We start from the raw sequence: 24,463 nt of genomic DNA, 5'->3' as shown, positions 1-24,463 counted from the left end.
CAATCATATGAGCTAAGCTTGGGAGATGTCTTTTTATAAACAATCATTCATGGGTATATATATATGCAAAAGCCGACGAGACAAGAAACTCCATGAAATGTGTATGATGTAACATGAGGGTCTACGCTTGAGAGATTGGTTTGGTCCCAAGGAGAGGAGGATGAGACCTGCCATCGCTAACCTATGGAAGAAGCTATGGGACAAGAATATAGCAGATCGGAAATTTTCTAATGTTACATCATAGAGAGAGTTTTACACTTCCATAGGAGAGCAATTGCGATGGAATGACATCATAGCCATACGGTGAGGATTCTTTGGTTTTTCTCAAATGTATGACTTTTTAGTGGTATGGTGTGGTGGGCCACCAAAAGCCAAAGAGGTCTCAGGTGGACACAACCCTAGGCTCCACCCACAAAATCCTTTAAAAGAGAGGAGAGATGGGCCAGAAATGTAAATTGGAGGAACTAACCGGTCTTAAAAACAAACACCAAACAAACAATTTGGTTGGTCACGATTTTTGTAACTGTTTCTTCTCGTCTCCATTTTTGTGTCTCTGTCTCTGTCTCTCTGTCTTCTGTTTAATTAATGCGACGAGACCATGCCGCCAAAGGCACCTCAGAACAACCAGAAACTAAGCAAGCAAGACCTAAAGGCCCTCAAAAAACAACTAAAAGGTTCCTTCATCTGTCTTTCTCTCTGGTTTTCTACATGTGTTTTTTATTCACATGTCTGCCAATGTCTTTTATGAAGAGTTGACCGTTCAGGGCTTGCTTCCCTTTCCATTCTCTTTGTTTCTCCTATTTTCTTTAAATCTCTTTTCTTTTGTGAAGCTATACACATATATTTCATTTATCTATAATTTTGTGAGTGCAAACATTGTTTGACAGAAGATTTGTACATTTTTTGCGACGCATTTATTCCTTTCGAGTTCAAGTACGCTCCATGTAATTTTTTTCAGTTGAATTCGATCACTGGGAATAGGATATGGTTGCTATACGAATTCGATATTTGGGAAAACAAAAGTTTCCTTGCTGATCATCTGAGTTTCATTTCGAGTGTATGAAGTGATAGGAAATTGTGGGGAAAATGCTGTAAATGTTTGTTGAAATTCATCAGAAATCGTACACATTTGTGTTGGACTTTGATCCCGTTAATTCAACTAATCAATCACCATTGTTGGTAATAAAGGCATTTTGTTGACCTCTAAACCCCTGGGAAATTGATAGGTAAACCATTTTCTTGAATTCTCAAATTTTTTAGTGGAATCAAATAATGAAAGCAGGACATTCCATATCTGAATGAATTTATGATCATATGGGTAGATATATGGATAACACAATGTAAACATATTGTTAGTTTTTATCACTAAGCTTTAGACTAACATAAAAAATTTGTTCTACATGCAGAAAAAAAGAAAGAGGAAGCGAAAAGACTAGCTGAAGGTCAATAAGTCTGAGCCATGGCTTATAGATGCTATAAAATTGTGTTCTTTGTATTTTCCCATGAGAAATGTGTGATGTGATTTTTCAGAAAAGAGAAGGCTTGCTGAGGAAGAGGCAAAGCGACTTGAAGAGGAGGCAAGAATAGCATGGGAAGTAGAGCAGGCTCGCTTGAAAGTTGAACATGAACGCATTTTAATTGAAAAGGAAGGTTTACTCAGCTTTTTCAATTGGAGATCTAAAGCTCTTGCAGATTTTAATGCTACAGCAGCTAATGCGGATGAAGTAAGTATGACTGAACCTTCACTGAAGGAGAGGAATGATGTATACCGATTGCCAACACACTCATCCACATGTGTGTAACAGCTTTAAGAAATATCATTCAGAGTCTACCCCCTGTTTGAATTCATGTGGAATGTTCATTTGAAGTGGCATAGTGTGCATCAGATGTTGAGGTGACTTTTATGTGCATTCCAAGTCTATCCCCTGTTTATGTTAAGAGAATGCAAAAATCAATACTGGCTTGTTGGCTATACCCAGTCTGCAGTTTAGACAGTAGAAGCTTCCTATCAGAGAAATATTTTTGAATGGGTTTGCTTGATGACTAGTATGAATTGTTATGTTTTCAACCCACATTACATATTTAAATATACAGTTTGCACTTGAGGTTGAGTTTATTGACGTTTATGAGGGAATTAGCAAATCTAAGACACTATCAGAATATTTCAAATGTGTGACAGAAAATACTCGTTCAGATGTTTGTATATCCTTGTAACTCACTGATTTTTCTATATTAGTGGAGAAGGTTTGTAGAAGCTGGAAGCTTACCCCATGCAAGTGATGAGGGACGAATGAACAACTTTTTTAATGCAGTAGAGAATTCTTGCGATCGGGATTATGAAGCAGCATTGACCACAAGCAAGAGCATTCATAAGGTATTGTGACATCATTAGATGTAAATAGGTAAATAATTAACTAAAAGCATATTCATTAATCAGTGTTAAATAATTGGATCCCACACACAAATTTCATTCAAACACATTTATGACTATTGTACATCAGTAACATACTGTAATCAAATGCTTTGACTATTCATAATAATTTTAACTTCCAGTTTCTGTTTTCTTTCTAGGTGTTTTTGATTGTAGAGGATCTTGCATTGGTGGCAAAACAAAAGGAGAATAACCCCTCGTCAGAAGAAAGGTGACTAATTAAACATGAAAATTGTCTGGGTAAATGGTCATTGGGCATGACATCATAGGATAATCATTGGGAATGAAGTGAACTATATAAAAATTAGTATTTGACATTTCCTATGTACTCTATGTTTTATGTAAAACTTAATCATCTTTAATCTCTCGAATCTAAAAATTAGTATTTGACATTTCCTATGTACTCTATGTTTCTAGGTTTTCAACTCTGGGACTCCCCACCAGTAACATGTTAGTATCAGAAAAGAAAAGTGTCTGGGGAAATAGTAGGGTTTAACCTTTCTGATGAATTTGTGGTCTTTATAGCAGGTATCATCGTTATATGAAGAATCTGGAACTGCTTTTGCAAAAGGAAATTGATCAAACGACAGCATCATTATTGATAGTATGATTCTCTCTCTTTCCCATGGGTGGCCTGGTTTTGATAATTAGAATAAAAAATTGATGGTAAATATGAGGATATATTAAAGAGAATTTCTAGATGCTGCAAGTTTTCACTTGCATAATTTTGCTACAACTTTTGTCTTGTAGAGGTCTCATGAAATTTGGAAGAAAACAAATGAGGCTACATTTTGTGCCATGTCAGGAGGATGGAAGGTCTACCTGTGGATCAACCATGCGAAAAACCCTCGTGTGCGTGTCTTGAATGATTCAAATTTGATGATAACTATAACACTACCAAAGGCATTCAGTTTTTCTAGTGTTGCAGTTCGAGCCTTTCATCAAGTTTTAGATCCTCTTCTGAATTCTCGCAACAGATTCAAGTCAGTGGTGAGATTTAGCTCATTTTTTGAGTTTTGGAATATCCCAGATATTGGCCTGGATTGATTGCAACTAATTCATTTTAAGCTAAATGATGATGCATTTGGAAAAAGGATATTAAGTATAAAATTTTCCATGAATGCATTGATGCAGGGTGGAATCTTTGTGTTGGATGTATTGGCGATCCCCCCAGCATCTAGATCATCTAAGGGTTGGACTTTTGAGAAAGGTATGCCTTTTGTACTATTAATTATTTGTACTTTACTGAGTTTACTTGATATAAGATACAAGATATCCTGATCTTGAATTTAAAAACAAATAAAGATCAGCTAGTAAATATGCCAAATTTTCTGATGCCAATAATCTCCCCTGCAGTTTCATTGATGACAAATTCTGTGGTACACCTTGGATACCCATTTTCTGGAGATGGTTCTGGTGTGGGACCTGGATCTACAGCAGTGTCTCCAATTGGGCTGGAGTTTGTTATACCTGAAAAAATAATAATTTCAGAGGGAATTCCAGAGATAGGTTGGTGGAATGAGGTCAGTATACTCTCTCTCACTGATGCTGAAAACATGCACACACATACTTTTTTCTGGTAATGCAACAGATAGACATGCACACACTCTCCTCAGGAAGAAATAAGATAATGTGCAAAGCCTTTGTGACATGTTTGCCATCCGATGTTATTTGGTAATAATTGTGTTTCTAATGTAATTTTGACTGTGAAGAACGAATTGGTGTCAAGGACAATGGATGCCATTGCTCTTATCTGCTTTGCACAGGCATTTTGTATTTTTTATTTTTAAGTACCAAGACCCTTGATGCTTAGTAAATATATTTCACCTTGTAATTAATGATGAGATTTATGATAATGTAGTCTTGATTGCCTTTGCATTTCCATGATGTTTAAATCTATAGTTTAAGCATATTGTCAATGACATAGATTTTGTTTTTCTGAAATTATTTAAAAAAAATCCTCGAAACATTCATAGTTGTGATAAGATTTGAAATCTTTCTGACAATATGATGATGTATGTATTATCTATTCCTTTAGATGCATGTTTTCAATGTGGCTTTGGAGTCATTAGTTTGAGCATTTTGTCAAATGATATAGAAATCATTTTAAAGTGTTACTATAAATTCCTGGAAACCATATGAGATATACATAATCTATTCCTGCACATGCATTATATGTAAGATGGTTAATATAAGATCCTAACATGAGAGGAAGCTTACATCTACTGGAATTTTCTGTTGGACATATTCATTTTCTGAATGTCTTATATGATTCAGGAAGAAGAGATTTGGGAGAAGGAAGGCATCAGTAATGTGGAATATGATAAATTGACTCGAACTTTGAAGTTTGAGACAATCAAAGCAAAGCCACATGCAGTAATACAGGTTCTCCCTCGCTGTTTCTCTCTTGCTGCTGGCTTAGTGGTTTACACCTTAGCATCAACTCTATTTTGAATTTTTTTATCCTTGTCATGGGCTTGGCCACCTCCCATTGACCACATTCAGTCTTCCATGGAAATTAATAATCCCCCCCCCCCCTAAAAAAAAAGTACATATCAAGACTAAGGAAAATGCTTTCATAATCATTTCCCAAGGCTGCATGAGAAATTGAATGTGAGTGTTTGGATGTGCATGCAAAGAAAAAGAAAAGGGCAGGAGAATGACTCCAATTTCTGTACTAAACCACATTGGAAGCCCTTGACATGAAATGGAAAATTACTTCTAAATGGCTACATACGAAATTGAATGTGCATGTAAAGGAAAAGAAAAAAGGCAGGAGAATGACTCCATTTTCTATACTAAACCACATTGGAAGCCTCCACATGAAATAGACAACAGCCCAATAAAGATTCAAGTCCAAGTATTATTACAGCCATATTAATACTCAATATTGGTAAAATTACAGATGGTGGCCGGCCATCAATTATGATACTAGAAATGCTCTTTGCCCATCCACTTAACCACAGATCCAAACTTCTGAAAGATCCATAGTGTGAAATTCGTGCGTATTATTTCATATTAGGTTGTAGTTTGGGTTTTATTCTACCCTTTTCAAACCCCCCCCCATGGACCTCAACAGATCATAATCATTTCTCTCCACTCAGCCCCGTCTTATAGATCATATTTGGGTCTCCCATGGATATTTAAAAATACTTATGGATGCTGAATTTGGTTTTTCAGAGACGATAGAATAGTTTTTTCTTCCACTTGGGATCTATACCTATGGGGTGGGAGTAGATGCATCATGGCCTAATAGCTATTGCATGTCTAGATTATGTTTTCTACATTTTGCCAATGGGTGCAGCCTAGGCACTGCCACTGATGGCGTGCTCTTGCCTTGTCTGTACAGTTAGTGTTAGGAAAGAAGGTTAAACCAACTTTTGGTATGCAAAGGTGAATGATTGGTTTAAGGGGACATCAATTGTTGGCAGCACAGATGAAAGATTGATGCAAGTGCATAATTTGGGATTTAAATAGCCTTGAAGCCAGAAAAAAGAAATACAGTTATTAGGAGAGTTGGACCCATTCTAAACTCGTCTTGCTAAGTATGTTTCTAGAAGGTTTCAGTGTTTAGCCCAAATATATGAAGAATCATGTTATATATTCTTTCCACATTGATAAGACTATATTCAGTTATTTGGGTTTCAGTGTTTATCAGTGCATTAATGAAGGATTTAATGAATCATGGAGTATAACCCATCGTCGTCAGAGATGACTAGGGCAATTCCAATCCCTTATCATTATGGCTAAACCATGAATTCATATCATATCATCAATATGGTAACTGAAAGACCTGCCCAAATAATTTCTGGGATTTGGACAGAGATTGTGCATAATCTCAGAGGTTCTTTGGATAACATAAAAGGTAATACGCAATAGGCAGAGCTCAAACGATTGGTGTTTCATGCCATTTGGGACAAAGGAATATTTTATAGACAGATTTCTGATAAGGTGGAGTGGTTCAACTCTACATGAAGTATTTATCTAAGCCAACAATTAGAATTTAGAAAGGGGCTCATTACTGAACGGTATATCTTTTATGTATAGCCATAGGGCGTTTCTTAATACTAATGTAATATCGTTTTTTGGCAAAAAAAACTATCATTTTCCAGAAAGATTGAACCCAACATATATGTTCCTATGATAAACTAAATGCGATTTATATGGATTTTCTTTGGAGCAGAGCAGAGTGAAATACTATCCATATCAATCATGGATTTTGAATCCTGTAACAGAAAATAAAGCTATTCTCACATTGGACACCCATGGAAACATTATCAGAATTGAAGTTGGGAGTGGTTTGTGCAAACTTCTAGAAACGCCATTTCCAGAGTGCAAACATATTATAGGAGAAGAATTAGAACCAATACTCCTTCTCCAGGTATGACATTATACATTAAGAAAATAGTATATATATATATATAGTCTCATTGGTGAAACTTCATGAAAGTTGAGAATGAAATCACATATGGATCAATCATATTGTTGTGTTGCATGGTAACAGAGACTATCAAAATGTGGCTTGCATTTGATGCCTGAAGATGATGATGCCCAATTTTTCCAAACACCAATTAAGGTGAGAAAAGTTGAATGCAAGAGGGGATTGGTATTTATAGCGACATTTTGAAGTGTAATTTGTCATTCCTTTTTTTCATTTGAAATATTAATATCTAGAGTCCTGCTTTTTTATATGCAGTATGTACAGTTCCTTTTTCGTATTACCCCTAAATGTTGATATTGCCTATTACATGAGGGGTATTTTATATTAACCCTGAAGATGTTTGTGTATATGACATTTTTTTTTATTGCGATAGAGAATTAATGACTCTAAAAGAATCTCACACTCAGAATTTTGGGTTAGTTGTGAAGGAGGCAATGGTGGAACATTATACATGTGATGACATTGCATTGGCAATTCCCACATGTGCGATTGCGAGTAGCAAATGGAACCCCATAGCTGGTAAAGATTCTTGCGTGGTAAGAATATTGGAAATCGAGGAATTGCGCTTCCCACCAACATTTGAGAAGGTAGTATTCCATTTTACAGTGTTAGGGTTAGATTTCTAAAATACATATTGAGTGATAAAATAGTAGATCATTTTATTACATCAATATGAGATCAAATTGCAACAGAGTCAATATGTGGTAGTGCTTTTAGGCTTATCATGGAACATTAATGTTAAAGTACATTTATTTCTTACATCAAAGAGTGGTCAGTGTTGATCAGCTCCATGTATTAGGTTGTATTTTGGAAAATCTTATAAACAATGTATATAAGAAGTAACTAAAATATTAATGCAAAAACTAATACTATTCTGTAAATATTCACAGAGTAAAAATATCAAGACAATCCTGTACAAAGCCAAAGGAAATGGGCTTCTTGTGGCAACAGACAAATCAGCAGAATATGGAGAAGAGTTACTGGGAGAGGTTTAATCTTTACTCTTAAAGTTGAATATTAGTTAATTTATCAATTAGTTAAAATGTTACAATATAGTCATTCTTTTATATTTGTTTCTGTTGTGTGGGGGATTAATTCGGGAAAATGGTCTATCTACATGGTCATACAAAAAATTACCTTTTATAATTATTTTTCCATTAACATTCTCACACCAACATGTTAGGCGCCTCTTGAGTACGATGTAGGGCATTTCTCCCAGGAGCATTGAGTTCGATACACAAGTCACTTGGCTCTTTGGGGGTGTGTCCATCTACATGGCTCACACCAGCATGTTAAGTGTCCCTTACACATGCTTTTTGCAGTATTGTACCCAGGATCTCATGGCTCTAACATCATTGCATTAACCATTAGATGACTCGCCAACGGACTACATACGGCATTTTTAATTCCAGTACATCAATTCATTCTCGAAAAAAAGAAAAAAAGAAGGGACACATAACATTTTTGAAACCTCATGATTGTTGACATTTACAGTTCCATGCGAGTATACTGGTGACACTCAGAGACGTATTATCTCAAGAATCCTTGGAAAAGATACAGAAAGGCGAACCGAGCTTTACAGAGTGTTTCAAGTGCTTGGCACTAGGGCTTCGGTTATTCAGCTTCACCGCAATTGAGCCCGTGCAAGTGATAGAGGACCCATATCCAATGCCTTCAGATATTGAGGCAACAGAGAATGCTTGTCAAGGAATACTTGAAACATCTCCAGGGCAAACCGTAGCAACACCAATCTGAAGCCCATACTAGTGCTAGGATCTCTTCATGGAGTGGAGTTTGGAGATGAGAGGAAAAACAACTGGGAAATTGTACCCGAGTTTCAATCAATTGGAAAACATGGAACCCATTGTTACTTAAAATAGGGGCAGAGTTGTACAACACACCAAATGGCACGATGAATGGAGTTGTTAGCATTGCATCTTCAGCGGTGTGTAACTGTTTTCACTGTTTTGTGGACTGTGGAGATGTGGTAATATGTAAGTAGTAAAAACCATCCATCCTCTATAGTTCAATAGTCCTCATGAACAATTATGAAGAGTTTTATTGTCAAATTCAACACACGATTTACCACCATGCATGCCTGCAATGTTTGTATTATTGAAAATTAGAATTTCGGCCTAATAGCCTTGTGAATATAGAATCAAACGTTAGAGGGACATTGGAAAGCATAAATGCAAATATATTTCAAGTTGTGCTTTACCATGTCGCAATCTCCTGTTTTTAGACACACTAACATGCCATTCGCAAGTATTTTTTCACATTTTTGTCTATTTTTGGATGTTTAGGAAAGGTTCATTTACAATCAAGCCTTACCATAACCCACAATGTTTTACAACACCCCCCCCATGATCCACATAGGTATGAGCTTGATGTTCTCAAACGTTCCTTAACATTAGCTAGTAGAAATGAACTATTAAAATTTGGAACACTTAGGACTCATAAGAATTTCACATAACCATGTTGTCTTTCCAAACTAACAACTCTTTTTTACTAGTCACTATCTCAATAGGTGCTTTTGAGGTATACTATAACTTGCACCTTGACAATTGTTTTCACACACCTTAGAGTACAAAAATATATGTGAGATCTATTAATTATAAAATTGACTAATAGCAAAGTTGATGAATATTAAACCAATAATGCAATAATTGTTAAGAACCAATCATTGTTAGCTACATAACTTATTTGCACATTAATTATAGATGAATGATAGGATTTGATTGTTGTCCACACGTCCAAGGCCTTCAAAATGTGACCTCACATGTAAAATCATTTTGAAAGAGAGAAGAGAGGGGATACACTCATTGGCCATAGACTAGTAGGGTTGTACTTGTAAATGTGCTTCCACAAAATATAACATAACATATGCCATAATCGATATGGTATAATTACATAATGTTTATAGTTTATATGTTTCTAGCTATAGCAATTAGTAAGGATGATTCTCATGATTTGGAAATGAATTGCATATACAGAAACATATGCAATATGTACCAAATCAATTTATTCCTTGATGAGTCGTGAGTTTCCTCTTTACGCTATATGTTAAGTTTCAACTCAACATTTGAAATTTAAAATATGCTATCTTTAATGTAAGTAATTACAATAGGTTAGATCAATATTGATTCATTATAAGTAAGGTTTCACTTTTGTTTTGTTGAGCACAAATGTAACGCCTCATATAGACTCAAGTACATCCATTAGAAACAAAGGAATCAAGGATAATCTAAATAGTAATTTTCAATCAATCATTGAAACTTTCCATTTGGCATTCATTGGTAATTTGGTCTTTGTTATACATATTGAACCTCTTTCACAAGAATGGTACTTAATGAGAATGTATTAATTACTTCTATGGATATTGAATGCATTTCACACCAATATTTGTATGCAATGTATAAAGGTGATGTTGAATAAATACACACGAAATGTGTGCCAGGCCAAATGCACATATGGTCCATTTATGTCAAAGCTATTTGAGAAGTTTGATTGTTGTACTATTGATATAGATTTAAGAAAGGACTATGACTTATTTGAATCTAGGAAGATTTTTTGTCCAAAAGTATTATGATAAAGATTTGGACAAGAGAGTGGTTGCAAGTGTTGTGCAATGATTTTGGGAAGGTTTCATGTGCCTTGATTCACGAGAAATAATATAAAGGAGAGAGATTATCTTTTACTATGTGAATGAGAAATTGTTCTACTATGTAAAGGACAAATTAACAATATTTTTAGAATGCGAAAGGATTGCCAAGTTAGAAATTTATAATCCTAATAAGATTTTTTTTTCCTCCAAAAAGTCCTAATAAGATTGACATGTTTTTAAAATAGTTTCCATCAATAAATAATTTGTAATGGTCAATCTAACATTTGTTAATCTCACTATGTTGTTACCATATTGCATTTTTGTTATCTTAAAAATTGAATATGGTTTTTTTGTCACAAGTATATCATGTTGTTTGTCAAACTACAAGTTTTTATCCGTTAAAAACTATTCAAGTAAACTTTGAAATATTTTATTTGATCTCGATAATGGCATTTTATTTCATTTTCATTGGCATCTCGAGTGTTTAACACATTGCTAATGAGTTGATTTGTCATGTTTTCTATTGCTACCAATTTTCCAAACATCAATTTACCACACTATCTTTCATTTGTCAAAAAGTCTTCCATTAAAGTCGATGCATGTTCATTATGTCGTTCGGCTCACAAATCTCGAGTTCTTTGTAGGTGCATGTGCACCATAGTTTCTAGAGACAAGGTTAGCTTTTAGATCTTTGTAATTTATACATTGAAAGTTATTTTTACAAGATTCAAAATTTCTTTTCTCTATTTAATTGGAAACGTCTTATCTAGAGCTACATTGCACTTTTAAGTCCATGTGCCCAATCCTCTCCTCCTAATCTCTCAGCACCATAAGAGATTGGACCCTTAGTTACGACTCACAAGAGGGTAATAGCATGTTACATAGGTTATTGTAGTGTATAACAATGAGGTGACAGTTTTTGGATGAATCTCAAATCGTGTCACAAAAGTTTCATACAACTTTTGACATATTTCGATCTTATGGTATTATTGTTGTGAGGTAAGATATTATAAGACGATGCAACAAAATTTGATATTTCCATCTTACATTTTATCATCGTGAGTGTTTCCGGGGTATGGCATGAGATCATTGTTCTATTTTGATTTTTATGTTTGAAATATGGATGTGTCCCCCAAGTCATGTCGGGTTCACCAAATTATGATTTTTCAAGTTTGTTAACATTAGAACCCGAGGGCAGGAATACATCCTCCTCCTTCCTCTTGTGGGAAGAGGTACATCCCAATTGTGATGAGGCTCCTCATTCACTTGGCTCCAGAGATGTCTTCTTTAATATGTGACCATAGATTTGGAGCCACTAATTCTAGATGCTCCAAAGTGTTAGGGTGGGTGGGTTTCTTTCAAAAGAAGAAGAAGAAAATGTTTGCATAAAGTGCCTTAATCTTTTTTAATTGATCAGAAGCTGCATTGAGTTGTTCAAAAGGTGGGGGGACAAACAAGCCACTCTGTAAAGTTGGTTCTTTTAGATTTAAGTTTTTAACCCATGTATATCCATAACAACTATATTGGAGAAATGGTAAAAGATTGTTGGGTTTAGACATGTGGCAAGTTGGCAACTGCCATTATTGTCTGTTTTCTCTGAGTTTTATCAAATGAAATGAAGTCTTCACTCCACTAAGAAGTAAGTCTGCCTTCTTTTGTTACTAACTAACTAACCCACCCTCCCTCTTTAGTTATGAAAAGGGTGCAAAGCCAAGAGGGGTGCTCTTCAAAGTTCAAGCCCAGGCTTAATTGAGAAAGGATGTATGTGTAAGTAACATAAAGAGAGAAATTACATCCACAAATATAATATAGAGACATAGAGGTTTATAGACACAAAATCAATCCCTGCCATCAATTATAATGAATAGGGAGGTGATTTGATGGCCAAGATAGAGAGGTATTCAGACTTCGGAGGGTAAATCGATGTTAATTCGAGTCCGGGTATGTTGAGCGAGAGAGTTTGTTGGACTTGGCTCCCGATGATCTACAGATTCAACACAAACTCTTGAATATTTGCTGATTGTAATCGAAGAAGAAGAAGAGGATTCCGACTTTGGTAGATCATGTGTGCCATTGTGGCACTAGGAGATCATACTTATGGGTATCATTCGACACCACAAAGTCCAGCAACGACATGCTTTATAATCGCAATACTCATAACAATGTTATATGTAGGCGCAGAACCGTTCATATGGATCGTTGGGATCATCACTTCATATTTATCCAACACATTGGGGCTACTTTGGTTCGTGCTCCTCAAAGTGACAATTAGGCTATGGTATGGTTTTCGACAACTCCACTATGCCATTCGGCAACTATCGCATTTGGTCATCATCATAACAACTAGCAAGTTTTTCCGTCAAGAGATCCTCACCTTTAGCTTCATTAGAATCCTCTCTTACGCCCTCCCTATATCCTACTCTCATAAGTCAATGGTAACCCTTCTCCTTGACTTCATCAGCCTCATCAGTCATGGTTTGTCCTTCTTTGATTGCACATTGTTTGCCTACAACCTAGGTGCTTTTCTCTTGCACTACAAAACAACACTTGACCTCGTAATCGATCATGAAGACACATAGATGCTAGAATGAGTTAAGACTACTACTATGATGTCCATTAATCATAGAGGATCATACTCCATTCTCCCTTCTAGATTGATCATTTGTTTTATTATACCATCACAAGAAGACATTGGATCAATTCATTAAACAACTTTGTCAGAACATACTTAGTTCCATTGCATCTCCGGTGTGTCTTTTGAAACCTATCTCGAACCATGCCATGTGGGTTCTATGCCCACGTAGCCGATAAGAAATATCACCAAAGCATTACTTTCTTTGATTCTGGATGTATGAAGCCTAATTGAGTGAATGGTGGTGGTGATGAAGCATACTCACAATAATGTTAGAGCTTAAATTTTAAATCATATCTGATTCGCTCAGTGTAAAAGGTGCTCTTGGATTGATCAAAGTTATTCATTTAGTGTACAAATATTGCCCCTTCCGCAAACTAATTATAGTCCTTTAGCTTATGCAAATGTTGATGGAAATCAATGAAAGCCCTTCTTCATTGCTGCAAATAATTGGTGGGGATGGTTGATTTTTTGGGGATTATTGCTTCTACACTCGTGTTACTACTGTCAATAGAACTGGACCATTCCTATGTATGTATGTATTGACATGGTTGAAGAAATTTAATGAGGGGAATGTGAATGTTATATTCCTCAAGATCTGGACCATTCCTATGTATGTATGTATGTATTAAGGAGAGTTCTGCTGTTAATGAAGCTTTTAGAACATAGCTAATGCAGGTGAATTGGTGAGACAATGGCCATATATATCTTCCATTACAAGGATTAATGTGCCTGCATTGACCCACATGATACCAAAATAGACAACAAAAAAAACAGACAAATTGCTAGTCATCCAGAAGGGGGGAGAGAGGGAAATCTAGTCCAGAGGTAGAGAGAGAGAGAGACAGAGAGAGAGAAAGAAGAAGAAAGAAAGAAAGATATATTAACGTCTTCTAAGGCCAAATTTGGCCCATGAGACAATTGGGTTACAACAAAAATGAGAGAGAGAGAGAGAGAGAGAGAGAGAGAGAGAGAGAATTTAAGGTGGAATAAATACAACCTAATTGACTTAATCCAATGCATAATTGGGTGTGCCCAAACAATCATATGAACCATTAAAAGGTCGGAACGGAACTCATTTCCAAATGTTTCAATCGGCATGTGATCCGGTCGGTGCACTAGGCGCTAATATATTGAGAGAGATGTTGGACGGCCGGACATACGATAGCATAGTGCACAAGCAAAAACAGCATTGGCCCTCAATCTATCCACACTTGCCAATTTAAGTTAGATGGATATATAGATATGTCATTATCGGATTGATGAAATCGAGATGGAACAACACGAACGTAAAATGTTGTGGAAATCTAGCATGGGGGAGAACACACCGGGAGTGCGTGAGTTTTTTTTTTGTTTTTGCCTTTCTAATCCCCCAAAATTATATCTTGGCGAAATCTCCCATAGTGGATGTAACATGTATACAAAAATTTCCAAGGAATACATACATATATATAGAGAGAGAGAGAGAGAGAGAGGAGGAGGAGGAGGAGGAAGTAAGAAGTACAAAAAAGATCATAACGAATTTTACTCAAATGAATACTCTGCAAAGAAGTGAAGCACAGAATCCACATACATTACATAAATACACCGCAGACATTATTTCTTTGGCAATGACTCTAATTGAGGAAGTTCCTTAGGTTATTACAATTTACAACAAAGCTTGATACAATGACAAGTATGGTTGAATGCATGTGCTCGTTCCTAACTGAGACTCATCTCTATAGAATACATTTTCTTCTTCGGGTTTTGTTTTCGGCTAGCTATGTATATACACACATACACCCATAGTACGTAAAATTCGTGTTCGTATAGCATAACATTCGTTTTCTTACGTTGGAAAACAAATGCGAGTGTTATTCAAACATTTTTATTTTTATTTTCTCCCCCCCCCCCCCTTTTTTTTAATGTTTTTTTTTTTTGTTTTTTCCATTTTTTATGCTTATTTACCTCATAATAAATAGTTAATCCAAAGGTATGGTATTGATCATTCTCTGAGGGGTGTTTTTCTTACGCGAATGCACGTATGGTACGTATGGTTAATACTATGGATACACACACCTATAAGGCTATATAACAAACAAACGAATTAGAAGAAGAAAGAAGATGAAGAGAGAGGGAACTACATATACGTACATGTGTGTATGGGTGTGTATACGAAATTATATACGTTTGTCTGTCTGGACTCTGTAAGACTGTATGTATGTATGTATGTATATGGAAGTATATACGTATGTATGTGTATGGAGAGAGACAGAGACAGAGACAGAGACAGATACAGATACAGAGACAGAGACAGAGACTGAGACTGAGAGAGAGAGAGAGAGAGCAGAGAGAACAGAGAGATGCGGCGGCGGCGTGGGGAGGTGCAGGAGGCGTTGGCATGGGAGGCTCTGCGTGATCAGATTCTTCAGTCTCTCGCCGTCGTCGCCATCGCTGCCGTCGTCGCCTCCCTCGGCATCACCCTCGTCGAATCCTACAAGCGCCGCTCTCTCCCCTTCTGTGCTCACTCCGCCATCGCCATCGCCGACACCTTCATCCCTCACCTTTACCATCATCAACAGCAGCAGCAGCAGCAGCAGCAGCAACTGGGTGACTGTCCCCTCTCCTCTCATTCCTGTTCCATTCTCGCTCTGTTCTCTTCGTTTTCCTTCCATTTCACTGTAAACAAGGCATCCGTCTTTTCTTCACCTCTTTGAACAACCTGCGGAAACAACCACAGATGCACCATTTCCGCCTTCTTAGAAAGACAATACGTGTTTCTTTATTTTTGAATGATGTGCAAGACCTGTCCTTGGTATTTTGTCGATGTAGTTATTTACCCGTTTCTATAAAATCGCACATTAACAAATGCGTTCACTCCCAAATATGTGTTGAAATTGCTCTATCAAGAAGAAATTATGAAAATAAAGTCTATAGGTTGTGAAGAAGTCTTGCTGGATTTGAGTCTGAAGCTGCTAGGAGTAAGACTTGCAAAAAGCTATGTATCTAAAAGGTGTATCTAAATCTATGCTGTATGATATTGAATCCAGGAGCATGTCAGTCTTGTCCAGAGAATGGGATATGTTATGGTGGTGAATTGCAATGTCTACCTGGATTTAACAAGCATAGAAGAGCGTGTCTGAGGGATCAGCAAGCACACAAGGCTGTCAAAGCTGTTGTAAGTCTTATGCTAAGTTTTATTTTTAATCTTTTTGTCCATGCTGCACATGGTTTTGGGAAAATGCAGGTGTTTCCATACATAGTTCTTACTCCGCAAAGTTCTGTTTTTTAGTTGTTTTCCAAGCATACAGTTTCAAGAAAATGCATGCGCATTCATGTGTGTTTGTTATGCTTTTCTCTTTGCAGGAAAATTATGTAATGCAGCATGTATGTGGTCATTTCACCTTTCCTCTCTGCCAATGGACTGGGCTTGAATGGGTTTGCTTCTATCCTGGATCACTTTATTTTAGCATGGTTGCCGTTTTTTCTTTTCTCAAAGTGTTTAGCTCCTTAGTCATTTTGACTAATTTGTATCATAAATGTAGATAATAAGACAATATTAAAGGGGTGACCACTTCATCACCTTTTGAAACATTTCATTGCAAATGTGGCAAATTGAAAAAAATAAAAATTACAACCTACTCAACCAACCAGATTATAAAATGAATGTCATAATCTTGGGAACAATCCTGTGTATGAAACTGATAGAGCAGAACCTTTCCTCGAAATGCATATTCTTTAATTCTTCTTGCGTTATATAATTCGGAGAAAAGCATTGTGCGTTCATAAAAAGATCATGGCTTTCTATTGCATTAACTGTGCACATCTTTGACAGTCAGTTATGTCCAATTATATGGAAACTGACATTTAATTATATCTCAGTGCAGGTTCCTGAGGATGAGGAGGTTTTACTTGTGGAAAATTCTGGGATAGATAAACAATTGATGATAGATCCTTCAAAATTCAGGCTTGCCATAGAAGAAGGTGTGAAAGCCGCAAAGAAGCAACTTATTGAAAGGAGAATTTCAGATGGGTGTGTTAATTGTTTTCCTAGATTAGTATTCATTTTCTATTTGTTCTTGGTTACTTTTGCTATTCCTTTATGGCTATTCTCTGGATTGGTGATTCTTGATTCTTGATTCTGTTTATATATGTGTAAATTGAATGATCATTGTCTATGCTTTTAGTTTATTGGAGCTACAATGTCCTATTGAGTTACGAGAGCATTACAAATCGTATTTCTGCTGCTTGCAACAGTGGATTTTTTATAACTACGTTATATTACTTGTTACTGCATCATCAGTATGTGACATTTTCTTGCTTTTACTGTTTACAAATGCCTTCTTACAGTGTTAAGGATTCTTTATGATGTTAATGCCTACTTGATTTGCAGGTGTTCTTAGTTGCGAAAATCCTTTCTCAGTTATATCATAAACACAAACATTCAATTCGGGCTGAAGAGTTGTATCTGCAGGAAAGTGTTGGTTTTTTTGTATCATGAGGAGAATTCAAGAATTTTGTTTTTCAATGATATTTTGAATCTTCTGCCCTCGAAACACTAGCTTGCATCAAGCTCTTGATCAGTTTTTGGTATGAGCCATAAGAACTTTTTGCCCATAACATATTTTTCCGGATTGTTGCAGGTTTGTGAAACATTGGAAGAGAAAGCACATCATAAGTCATCAGGGAGAGAAACATGGGTTGTCACATCACATCTTCGTGATCACCTTCTTACGCCACAGGAACGACAAAATAACTCGGCTTGGTCAATGGTATATGATATGTTCCACTGATGATATATTTTTTCACAAAAAAAGAGTGAATGTAAAACGATACATGTTTATTTTCAGTAGAATCTAATGATGGCAACTTATATAATAGGTTGAGCAAATGGTGAATAGAGACTCACGGATTGATCAATATCCGAAATTGGTCAAAGGGGAGTCTAAAGTTGTATGGGAATGGCAGGGTAAGACCATGTAACGTATCCTCTCATAGCAATGGTAGTTAGTGAGTCAGGTTGAAGTTCCTTCTTTTTTATTAAATTAAGTGTCAATCATTCTTTTTTGTTTAGTGAATATTCTAAAGAGTAACTTTTTCCGTATCCATGAACTCGAAAACAGTGGACAGTAGATTAACAACAAAACAAAGTCAAATGTGAAGTATATTGGAGGCTGATTCTTTTGGTTGGTGAGCAGAGAGTTATCTCATCTTTTGTCAATTGTATGTTAGGTTTAATATTCATGGATGAGATATGTATTAATGTAAATAATGAAGAATATACATGTCAAATACAACCACCATGCCTGTCCACAACAGAATTTTGAAATCTTGAAACTTTCTGTCTTGATGTTCGAATGTCATTTGTTGTATCTCTAAGTTTTCATTTGGGGTTTTGCTCTCCTAATGTAATTGTGATACATGAGCATGGAGACTCGTACACTTCAATTCAAATACTAATTACAGTCTCAGTGAGGCAGAATATGTTTAATGACTCTATTTGATGAAGTTACAAAATATATGTTGATGAAGTCTGTTGGAAGCTCCTTTTATAATAAATCCTCGACAGGTACTGTCATGACAAAACTTGAATTGAGGTACAAGAAGCATAGGTTCAGACAAACTGTTTACGTAAATAAACTTATGATAAATTAAAGTGTTCACAACGATTCTAATTAAATAAATACCTAGAATAACTAGCACCATGGCATATCAAGTACAGTACAAAACAAACATAATGATAAAAATGAGTTTGCATAAGTTCCCTTTACTAATGAAGTGGTACACGAGCAAATTTTGGCAGAATGGAATTATTGCAGTTTCTATTTCAATGTTCCAATAATCTTTACTACGTTACACCATTGCCATCATACCAATCACTTTTTAAGTTCCAATAACCTTGTGACGAGAATAAACACAATAGAGAATGGAATGCTTCTGAAGATTTCAAATTTTAAACTAAAACTGAGCTAGTGAAACCACTGCTTGACAGAATTCTCAAAATTCTCAAAAATAGATCCTCAAATTTCTCCTTATTTACTTTGTACGGAAGGATTTGGAGTTTCACAATGCACACCACAATCACCATTATTTAATTCTGGCATCGTACAATTTGCAGCCAAACTATTCATTCGATTCTTGTTAGGAAGCCACCGTTTCACTTCCATTTCTTGGACAGAGTATTTGTCAAGGCTTTTTCCATGAGAATCATCAGCCTCTATTCGAGAAACACGCAACAGTAGTAAAGTCTGTAGGAAAACTTCTGTTGTCAGTACAAATTTTCAAACCAAATGCTAAGAATCTCTACTCATCTACTCCTTTGAATTGGGGTTATGATCAACAGTTCACAAAACCAGAGCTTAACGGCTTAACCATTCTGGTTCAGTTCAAGTTCAAAAATTTGCAAATGGTTCGGTTTGGCTTGGGTTTCAGAAGTTCAGTTTGAGCCTTCATCAACTTAGCGGTTTAGATGAACATTTCTCAAAAACTTTATAAACTATATATTATGTACTATGAATAATAAGGTTAACTTTAATGCCTAACAATTCTCTCAAGCCTTTAGTCTTCTTCTGCATTTTTCTTAGAAAAAAGTTTCTTGAATAAAAAAAATGGGTAGTTGCCAATAATTCAGCAACAGCCAAAACTGAACTGCAAAACCACCGACCGCAACTTAACAGTTTTTATCTCTTGAAACATTTCGTTTGAGGTTGAAAATACTTGAAACATTTCGTTTAAGCTAATGGTTTTGGTTTACAGGTTTGAGGATTTGTTTGAGGTTTTGTTTGGTTTAGGTTTGGTTGAGTTTCAGACTGCCAAACCAACCAAACTGTTGCTGATTACTGTCTACTACTATATAAACAACCTTATTCCCAACCAATGTTTCTCCAAATAAAAGTTATGGAAAAACCATCTCCATTCTATTTACCTTTGCTACACTCCCACAAAGTCGAATAATACCTTGCATATGACTCCATGAATTCAGCTGTATCTGCTTATCACTCTCAGAGACAACAATTACAGCAAACCTGTATGGATAAAAGCACAAAGGTTTTCAAACATAATTACTACAAATTAGTTTTTGAACAACAAAACATACTTACTTTGTTTATGTATTTCGCAAAGTATTGAACTAAGTTTTCAAAAAGTCCTGCTAGTTATCCTCTAGTGGAAACGTTTCTATCACAATAGGGACTGGAATAATTCCAAGAGCAAGGGTATTCACCAAAACACACCTAAGTTTCTCAAATGATAGCATCATACCCCTCTTCGGTAAAAAAGCGTGCAACTACATTGGCATGTTCTGGTAAATATCCAATTGAGAATTATTTGATGTTTAGCCCATTTTCTACTTAGCAATCATTACATACTCAGCGTGTACTTGAGATGGATGATGTCTGTACGCTATAAAATCTGTTCCATATTGATGCCCAGTCCGCACAATCCAGTTCCTTTGTCTCAGATGATGATAAGCTTTGTAAAAATACAAAAACCCCTTTTTCTTCTTTAACATAAGAAGCCAAAGCTCAGATGTATCCAAAATACATTCCCCCTGCAATTTAATCAATGATTAAGAATATATGATCTATCTTTTCTTTTACTTTTTTAATATAACTATAAACACTGCACATGCAAACTATGTAATTATTGGAAAGAAAATACATTCATACATTTTTAACTTCGACACTTTCATCTAAAACACATTTTGAATGGCTCAGGAAAACAGCTCAGATTTTCAGCATAAAGCCTATGCAAAATGCACAAATCAAAATAAAGACAACACCTCAAATGTGAATAGGGAGCAAATAGTACCTCCTTTGATTTGTGGCACACTTGTACATATGGAGCAAATAGGTAATATTTACAAGTATTCTTAAACAGCTCATAGTAGAGAGCAAATATTACCTCCCTTGATTTGTGGCACACTTGTAAGCAATTCAATTCATGACACAAGAAAAAAGCCTCTTCCAAACCAAGCTCATACAAGAGAATTTCTTCATTTTGATCAGTAGACATTGGAAGCCCTTCTTGATCTGATAGTAGACATGCAAAACAAAAGCCAATGATTTCCAGATTTTAATAGAACAATGAAAAAGGAGTAGTTATGCTCGTGTTAGAGAAAAAGACAAATAACACAAGAAAAAGCAAGTTCTGAAGTTGATGTTAGACTGCCAAAATATACTAGAGAAAGCCTGTTAGAAAAAAATCAATATGCAAATAACGAAAGATCAAAACATACTGAATGAAATCTTCTGACGAGGTCCAACAAGAATAGGTCGACCAAAACAAGCATTGTTTAGAAGCTCTGATTGATGTGCATCTGCTTCTAGAATCATAGCTGTATTTGCAAAGAATGATTTGATGCAGGGCATGCACTTGATTTTATCATAAACTCCAGAGACAGGATTCTCCAGGGCAAATTTCTCAGCATCCGAGTACTTCCAACGTGGTCCAGACATAACATCAACCTCTCTATATGTTTCACAAGTTCACAACATCAAAATTCAATCCAAGTTCCATTGCTACCATTCTCACGAAGCAAATCAAACTCTCCACGAAGTAGAGAGTTTTAAGCTCAGAAAAAGGAGAATTGTTTCAGAATAATAATTAGCAAACCAAGAGTTTTCAAATAATCAGAGGGTATGTGTGAAAAAACCTGCCATTGTTATACAACTTTTCCTACATCCTCAGCATGTAATTTACTAAGAAACTGCTTTCTGTTGCAATTTTCTCCATATTTATTTATAGTCTTCTCACTCATTGCAAACAAAATGGGTCTTCACTCTTCCGATACATCCATTTGAGGTACCCTACTAGCATGATATACAGTGACTCTCCGAGTGGTGTTAACCTTAGTTAGGAGGTTTGAAAACAATGGCAAACCGGATAATTAGCTATATATATGCATCCTTATGCATCAGACATCTATCAATCAGCGCTCTCCTTTATTTAACAACGACCTGAAACTTTGGTTATTGTTGCATCTTTGTTGACAGAAATGCACGCTCATTTGCAACTGAATAAATCATCAACACTGAGGGGTATGGGGGAGCCTTAAATCAACATGGACATCCTTCTGAAGAAGATTCTCTAAACCAAAGTACGTTACTTTTTAAGGTCTAACAAGCAGCACAACATTGTTCCAATTTGTACAATAATACCTCATGAAATGGTCTGATCATTATTGGCCACAACCAGATTATCGCCCAAATATATCTTCTTTATCGATCTATCTCTCCTTTCTACCTGTTCATCTCTATTTCCTCTAAAGTATAATAGAATGGTCTTGGCTAATGAAATAGTGGCAATGGAGTTTTATAAAATACCACAAATACAGCCACTGTGTAACAATACTACCTGAGAGCCGCCTCATAGTTAGTCGAGAAAAAACGAGCCTACTAGATTGACCATGGCATATACCAGGTAGGGTGCTCGTAAACAAGGATTGTGCCAAAGAAAGCCTTTTTTATTTATATGGATATGGGGCCAACAAGAAAAGAAGAAAGAAATTATAAGGCATACATACCTGTAAATATGAAACGATGACAAAATGAAGCATGCGTCTTAAATCGCAGCAGAGGAAGCTTGAAGTCAGACCAATACGGAAGAAATCCGTTAATTTTCTGGATTGAGGTTTCTGATTGTTCTAAACTGCACAGATGAAAAAAAGACACTCTTGGGATACCGAAACCTTTAACACATCAAGCCACGGAAGATCAAAAGACTAAATTAAAAGATAGAGAAACGGACAAAATTCGCAGCAGTAAACGAAAAGCAAACGAAATCAAGTGGATAATATAACTAATTAGCAAATTCTTATCATTTCAAGTATTGGACATATACGATACACATATCTACTCTTATTACAATGTTGCTTGTGTAAAGATTAACAATTTTGCTTGCGTTCCAGAAATTTGGGTCAAAAGTCAAATCATGTTGACATACTAAAGGTTACAGAGTTCCGGAAAGCATGCTGCCTAAGCACCATCAGTGTATACATATATTTATATGTAAAACAATGGTTATAAGGATTTTGCGTCTGTATGTCATGGAACTATTCGTTATTAGGAACTCGCTGATTTAAATCCTCGTTTCGAATTGCAAATAATCGTGTTTATACACCTAGATTTACCTATATTTTATTATGACATTTTGCTTCAATGTAATTGGGCCACAAGCTCGTCTCGGAAAACCCTAACTTCGTGAAATCAAGGCTAATAGAGTATTAGAGCACATAATATAGGTTATACTTCAGCTGAATTGGAATAGAGTTTCTTTCCTATATCTGACAATCTGGATGTTTAAGCATATATACTGTCAGAGCTCGTGACTCGTGAGTTCAAACGATTGTATCAGATATGAATCATCATGATAATGAACAGGTTAAATGATGCACGTCTCTAAGAAAACCATAATGCGTGGTCCTTGCGGAGCAACAAAAATGGAATTTTTACGCAGTGGTTGACGCTTTGATGGAAATTCTTTCCAGATTGATTTACACAAAGAATGTCTGGGAAAACAGTAGTCCAAAATATATAATCCAAGTAATTTATCGGGAGTCCCTGCTTAGAGTCTACCATGCATTCAGGTGGGTATTTCGAGTTTCAAGATTTAAGATTTCCGGGTTTACAAATATAATTGCAAATTTGCATGCATATACAGAAGAATTCAGGTGAAAACAGCGGTATCCAAAACCGCTAGAAAGAACTAACCACATGTCAAGGCCGTCTTAACATCCTTACACTAGATTTTCAAAACAGGGAACAAAATACATAATAAAAAAATGTAAGGAGGAATCTGTATAGAGCAGCAGTTTCTCTTCCCCTGTGCCTCAGTGGTAGTGACAATCAAAAGGAAAATTAATGAATCAGGCAAAAGAAACAGAACACCAGGAGCGTTCGTTCTTTTTCATCCCTTCATAGGAATCGTCACTGGCACAGGTCGGGGTCATCACCATGACCGTCCGTCCCTGAGGATGTATAACGCTTCTGACAGATAGATACACACAAAAACAGGGGTAAGGTTGTGGCTATGGCTATGGCTATGGCTATGGCTATGGTGAAACACTGACTGCTTTCATTTTATTAGGGTTTAGGGTTTACCTTCTTGCGTTCACACACAGCGGACGTGCATCTTCATCTCCGCCTGCCCATTTGAATCCATCATCCTCTTCGGTCTTTATCATGGCATACCATGTGTAACAAACCCATATATACATACATACATACATAAATACACAAACACATACATACATACATTCATACATACACACACACACACATACATACATACACGCGTACGTACGTATGTGCATACACGTGATCAAGTAAGAAACCGGCAAAGAGAGAACTATCCGAGAACACTACGTACATGTGAGCG

At 36.1% G+C, this 24,463-nt stretch overlaps 3 protein-coding genes across 4 annotated transcripts; 2 read left to right on the top strand and 1 right to left on the bottom strand.

The window, feature by feature from the left end:
* The first annotated feature begins 548 nt into the window (after positions 1-548).
* Positions 549-8,795, top strand: LOC147869835 (uncharacterized). The gene is made up of 16 exons (XM_087333722.1): positions 549-674; positions 1,407-1,442; positions 1,531-1,724; positions 2,237-2,374; positions 2,572-2,642; positions 2,849-2,881; positions 2,960-3,035; positions 3,182-3,421; positions 3,566-3,641; positions 3,788-3,954; positions 4,709-4,816; positions 6,615-6,812; positions 6,936-7,007; positions 7,301-7,459; positions 7,763-7,861; positions 8,367-8,795. Exons 1-16 carry the CDS (start codon positions 599-601, stop codon positions 8,625-8,627), a joined length of 2,004 nt encoding a protein of 667 aa, XP_087189848.1. The 5' UTR covers positions 549-598; the 3' UTR covers positions 8,628-8,795.
* A 6,588-nt stretch (positions 8,796-15,383) lies between these two features.
* Positions 15,384-18,407, top strand: LOC147869834 (Man1-Src1p-carboxy-terminal domain protein). The gene is made up of 9 exons (XM_087333721.1): positions 15,384-15,697; positions 16,138-16,265; positions 16,454-16,525; positions 16,975-17,120; positions 17,275-17,389; positions 17,481-17,562; positions 17,732-17,859; positions 17,969-18,056; positions 18,211-18,407. Exons 1-9 carry the CDS (start codon positions 15,451-15,453, stop codon positions 18,246-18,248), a joined length of 1,044 nt encoding a protein of 347 aa, XP_087189847.1. The 5' UTR covers positions 15,384-15,450; the 3' UTR covers positions 18,249-18,407.
* A 695-nt stretch (positions 18,408-19,102) lies between these two features.
* LOC147869833 (tRNA-splicing endonuclease subunit Sen2-1-like) lies at positions 19,103-24,256 on the bottom strand. Of its 2 annotated transcripts, none has more exons than XM_087333719.1 (6): positions 24,187-24,256; positions 21,324-21,556; positions 20,990-21,117; positions 20,455-20,636; positions 20,013-20,112; positions 19,103-19,335 (listed from the first exon to the last, which is right to left on the bottom strand). In XM_087333719.1, exons 2-6 carry the CDS (start codon positions 21,541-21,543, stop codon positions 19,120-19,122), a joined length of 846 nt encoding a protein of 281 aa, XP_087189845.1. In that variant the 5' UTR covers positions 21,544-21,556; positions 24,187-24,256; the 3' UTR covers positions 19,103-19,119. The 2 variants fall into 2 exon arrangements, with proteins under 2 accessions (XP_087189845.1, XP_087189846.1); XM_087333720.1 differs by lacking the exon at positions 24,187-24,256 and adding an exon at positions 22,611-22,740.
* Between the last annotated feature and the right edge of the window lie 207 nt (positions 24,257-24,463).

This window comes from Azolla caroliniana, unplaced genomic scaffold (assembly GCF_043228905.1).
Source record: "Azolla caroliniana isolate FFs.n. ecotype wild unplaced genomic scaffold, voAzoCaro1.0.p SCAF_1, whole genome shotgun sequence".
In the NCBI taxonomy this organism is placed as follows: domain Eukaryota; kingdom Viridiplantae; phylum Streptophyta; class Polypodiopsida; order Salviniales; family Salviniaceae; genus Azolla; species Azolla caroliniana.
This window is presented reverse-complemented; position numbering and strand designations above follow the sequence as displayed.

Bases quoted from the DNA above. Each gene is read 5' to 3' on its own strand.
- LOC147869835 (XM_087333722.1), top strand. From the start codon at position 599: ATGCCGCCAAAGGCACCTCAGAACAACCAGAAACTAAGCAAGCAAGAC. The intron at 675-1,406 runs GTTCCTTCATCT...TTCTACATGCAG, and splicing joins CCTCAAAAAACAACTAAAAG to AAAAAAAGAAAGAGGAAGCG. The intron at 3,955-4,708 runs GTCAGTATACTC...TATATGATTCAG, and splicing joins AGATAGGTTGGTGGAATGAG to GAAGAAGAGATTTGGGAGAA.
- LOC147869834 (XM_087333721.1), top strand. From the start codon at position 15,451: ATGCGGCGGCGGCGTGGGGAGGTGCAGGAGGCGTTGGCATGGGAGGCT. The intron at 16,266-16,453 runs GTAAGTCTTATG...TTCTCTTTGCAG, and splicing joins ACAAGGCTGTCAAAGCTGTT to GAAAATTATGTAATGCAGCA. The intron at 17,860-17,968 runs GTATATGATATG...CTTATATAATAG, and splicing joins ATAACTCGGCTTGGTCAATG to GTTGAGCAAATGGTGAATAG.
- LOC147869833 (XM_087333719.1), bottom strand. From the start codon at position 21,543: ATGTCTGGACCACGTTGGAAGTACTCGGATGCTGAGAAATTTGCCCTG. The intron at 20,637-20,989 runs GTAATATTTGCT...ATTAAATTGCAG, and splicing joins TGTGCCACAAATCAAGGGAG to GGGGAATGTATTTTGGATAC. The intron at 20,113-20,454 runs GTATGTAATGAT...TTATCCATACAG, and splicing joins CCATCTCAAGTACACGCTGA to GTTTGCTGTAATTGTTGTCT.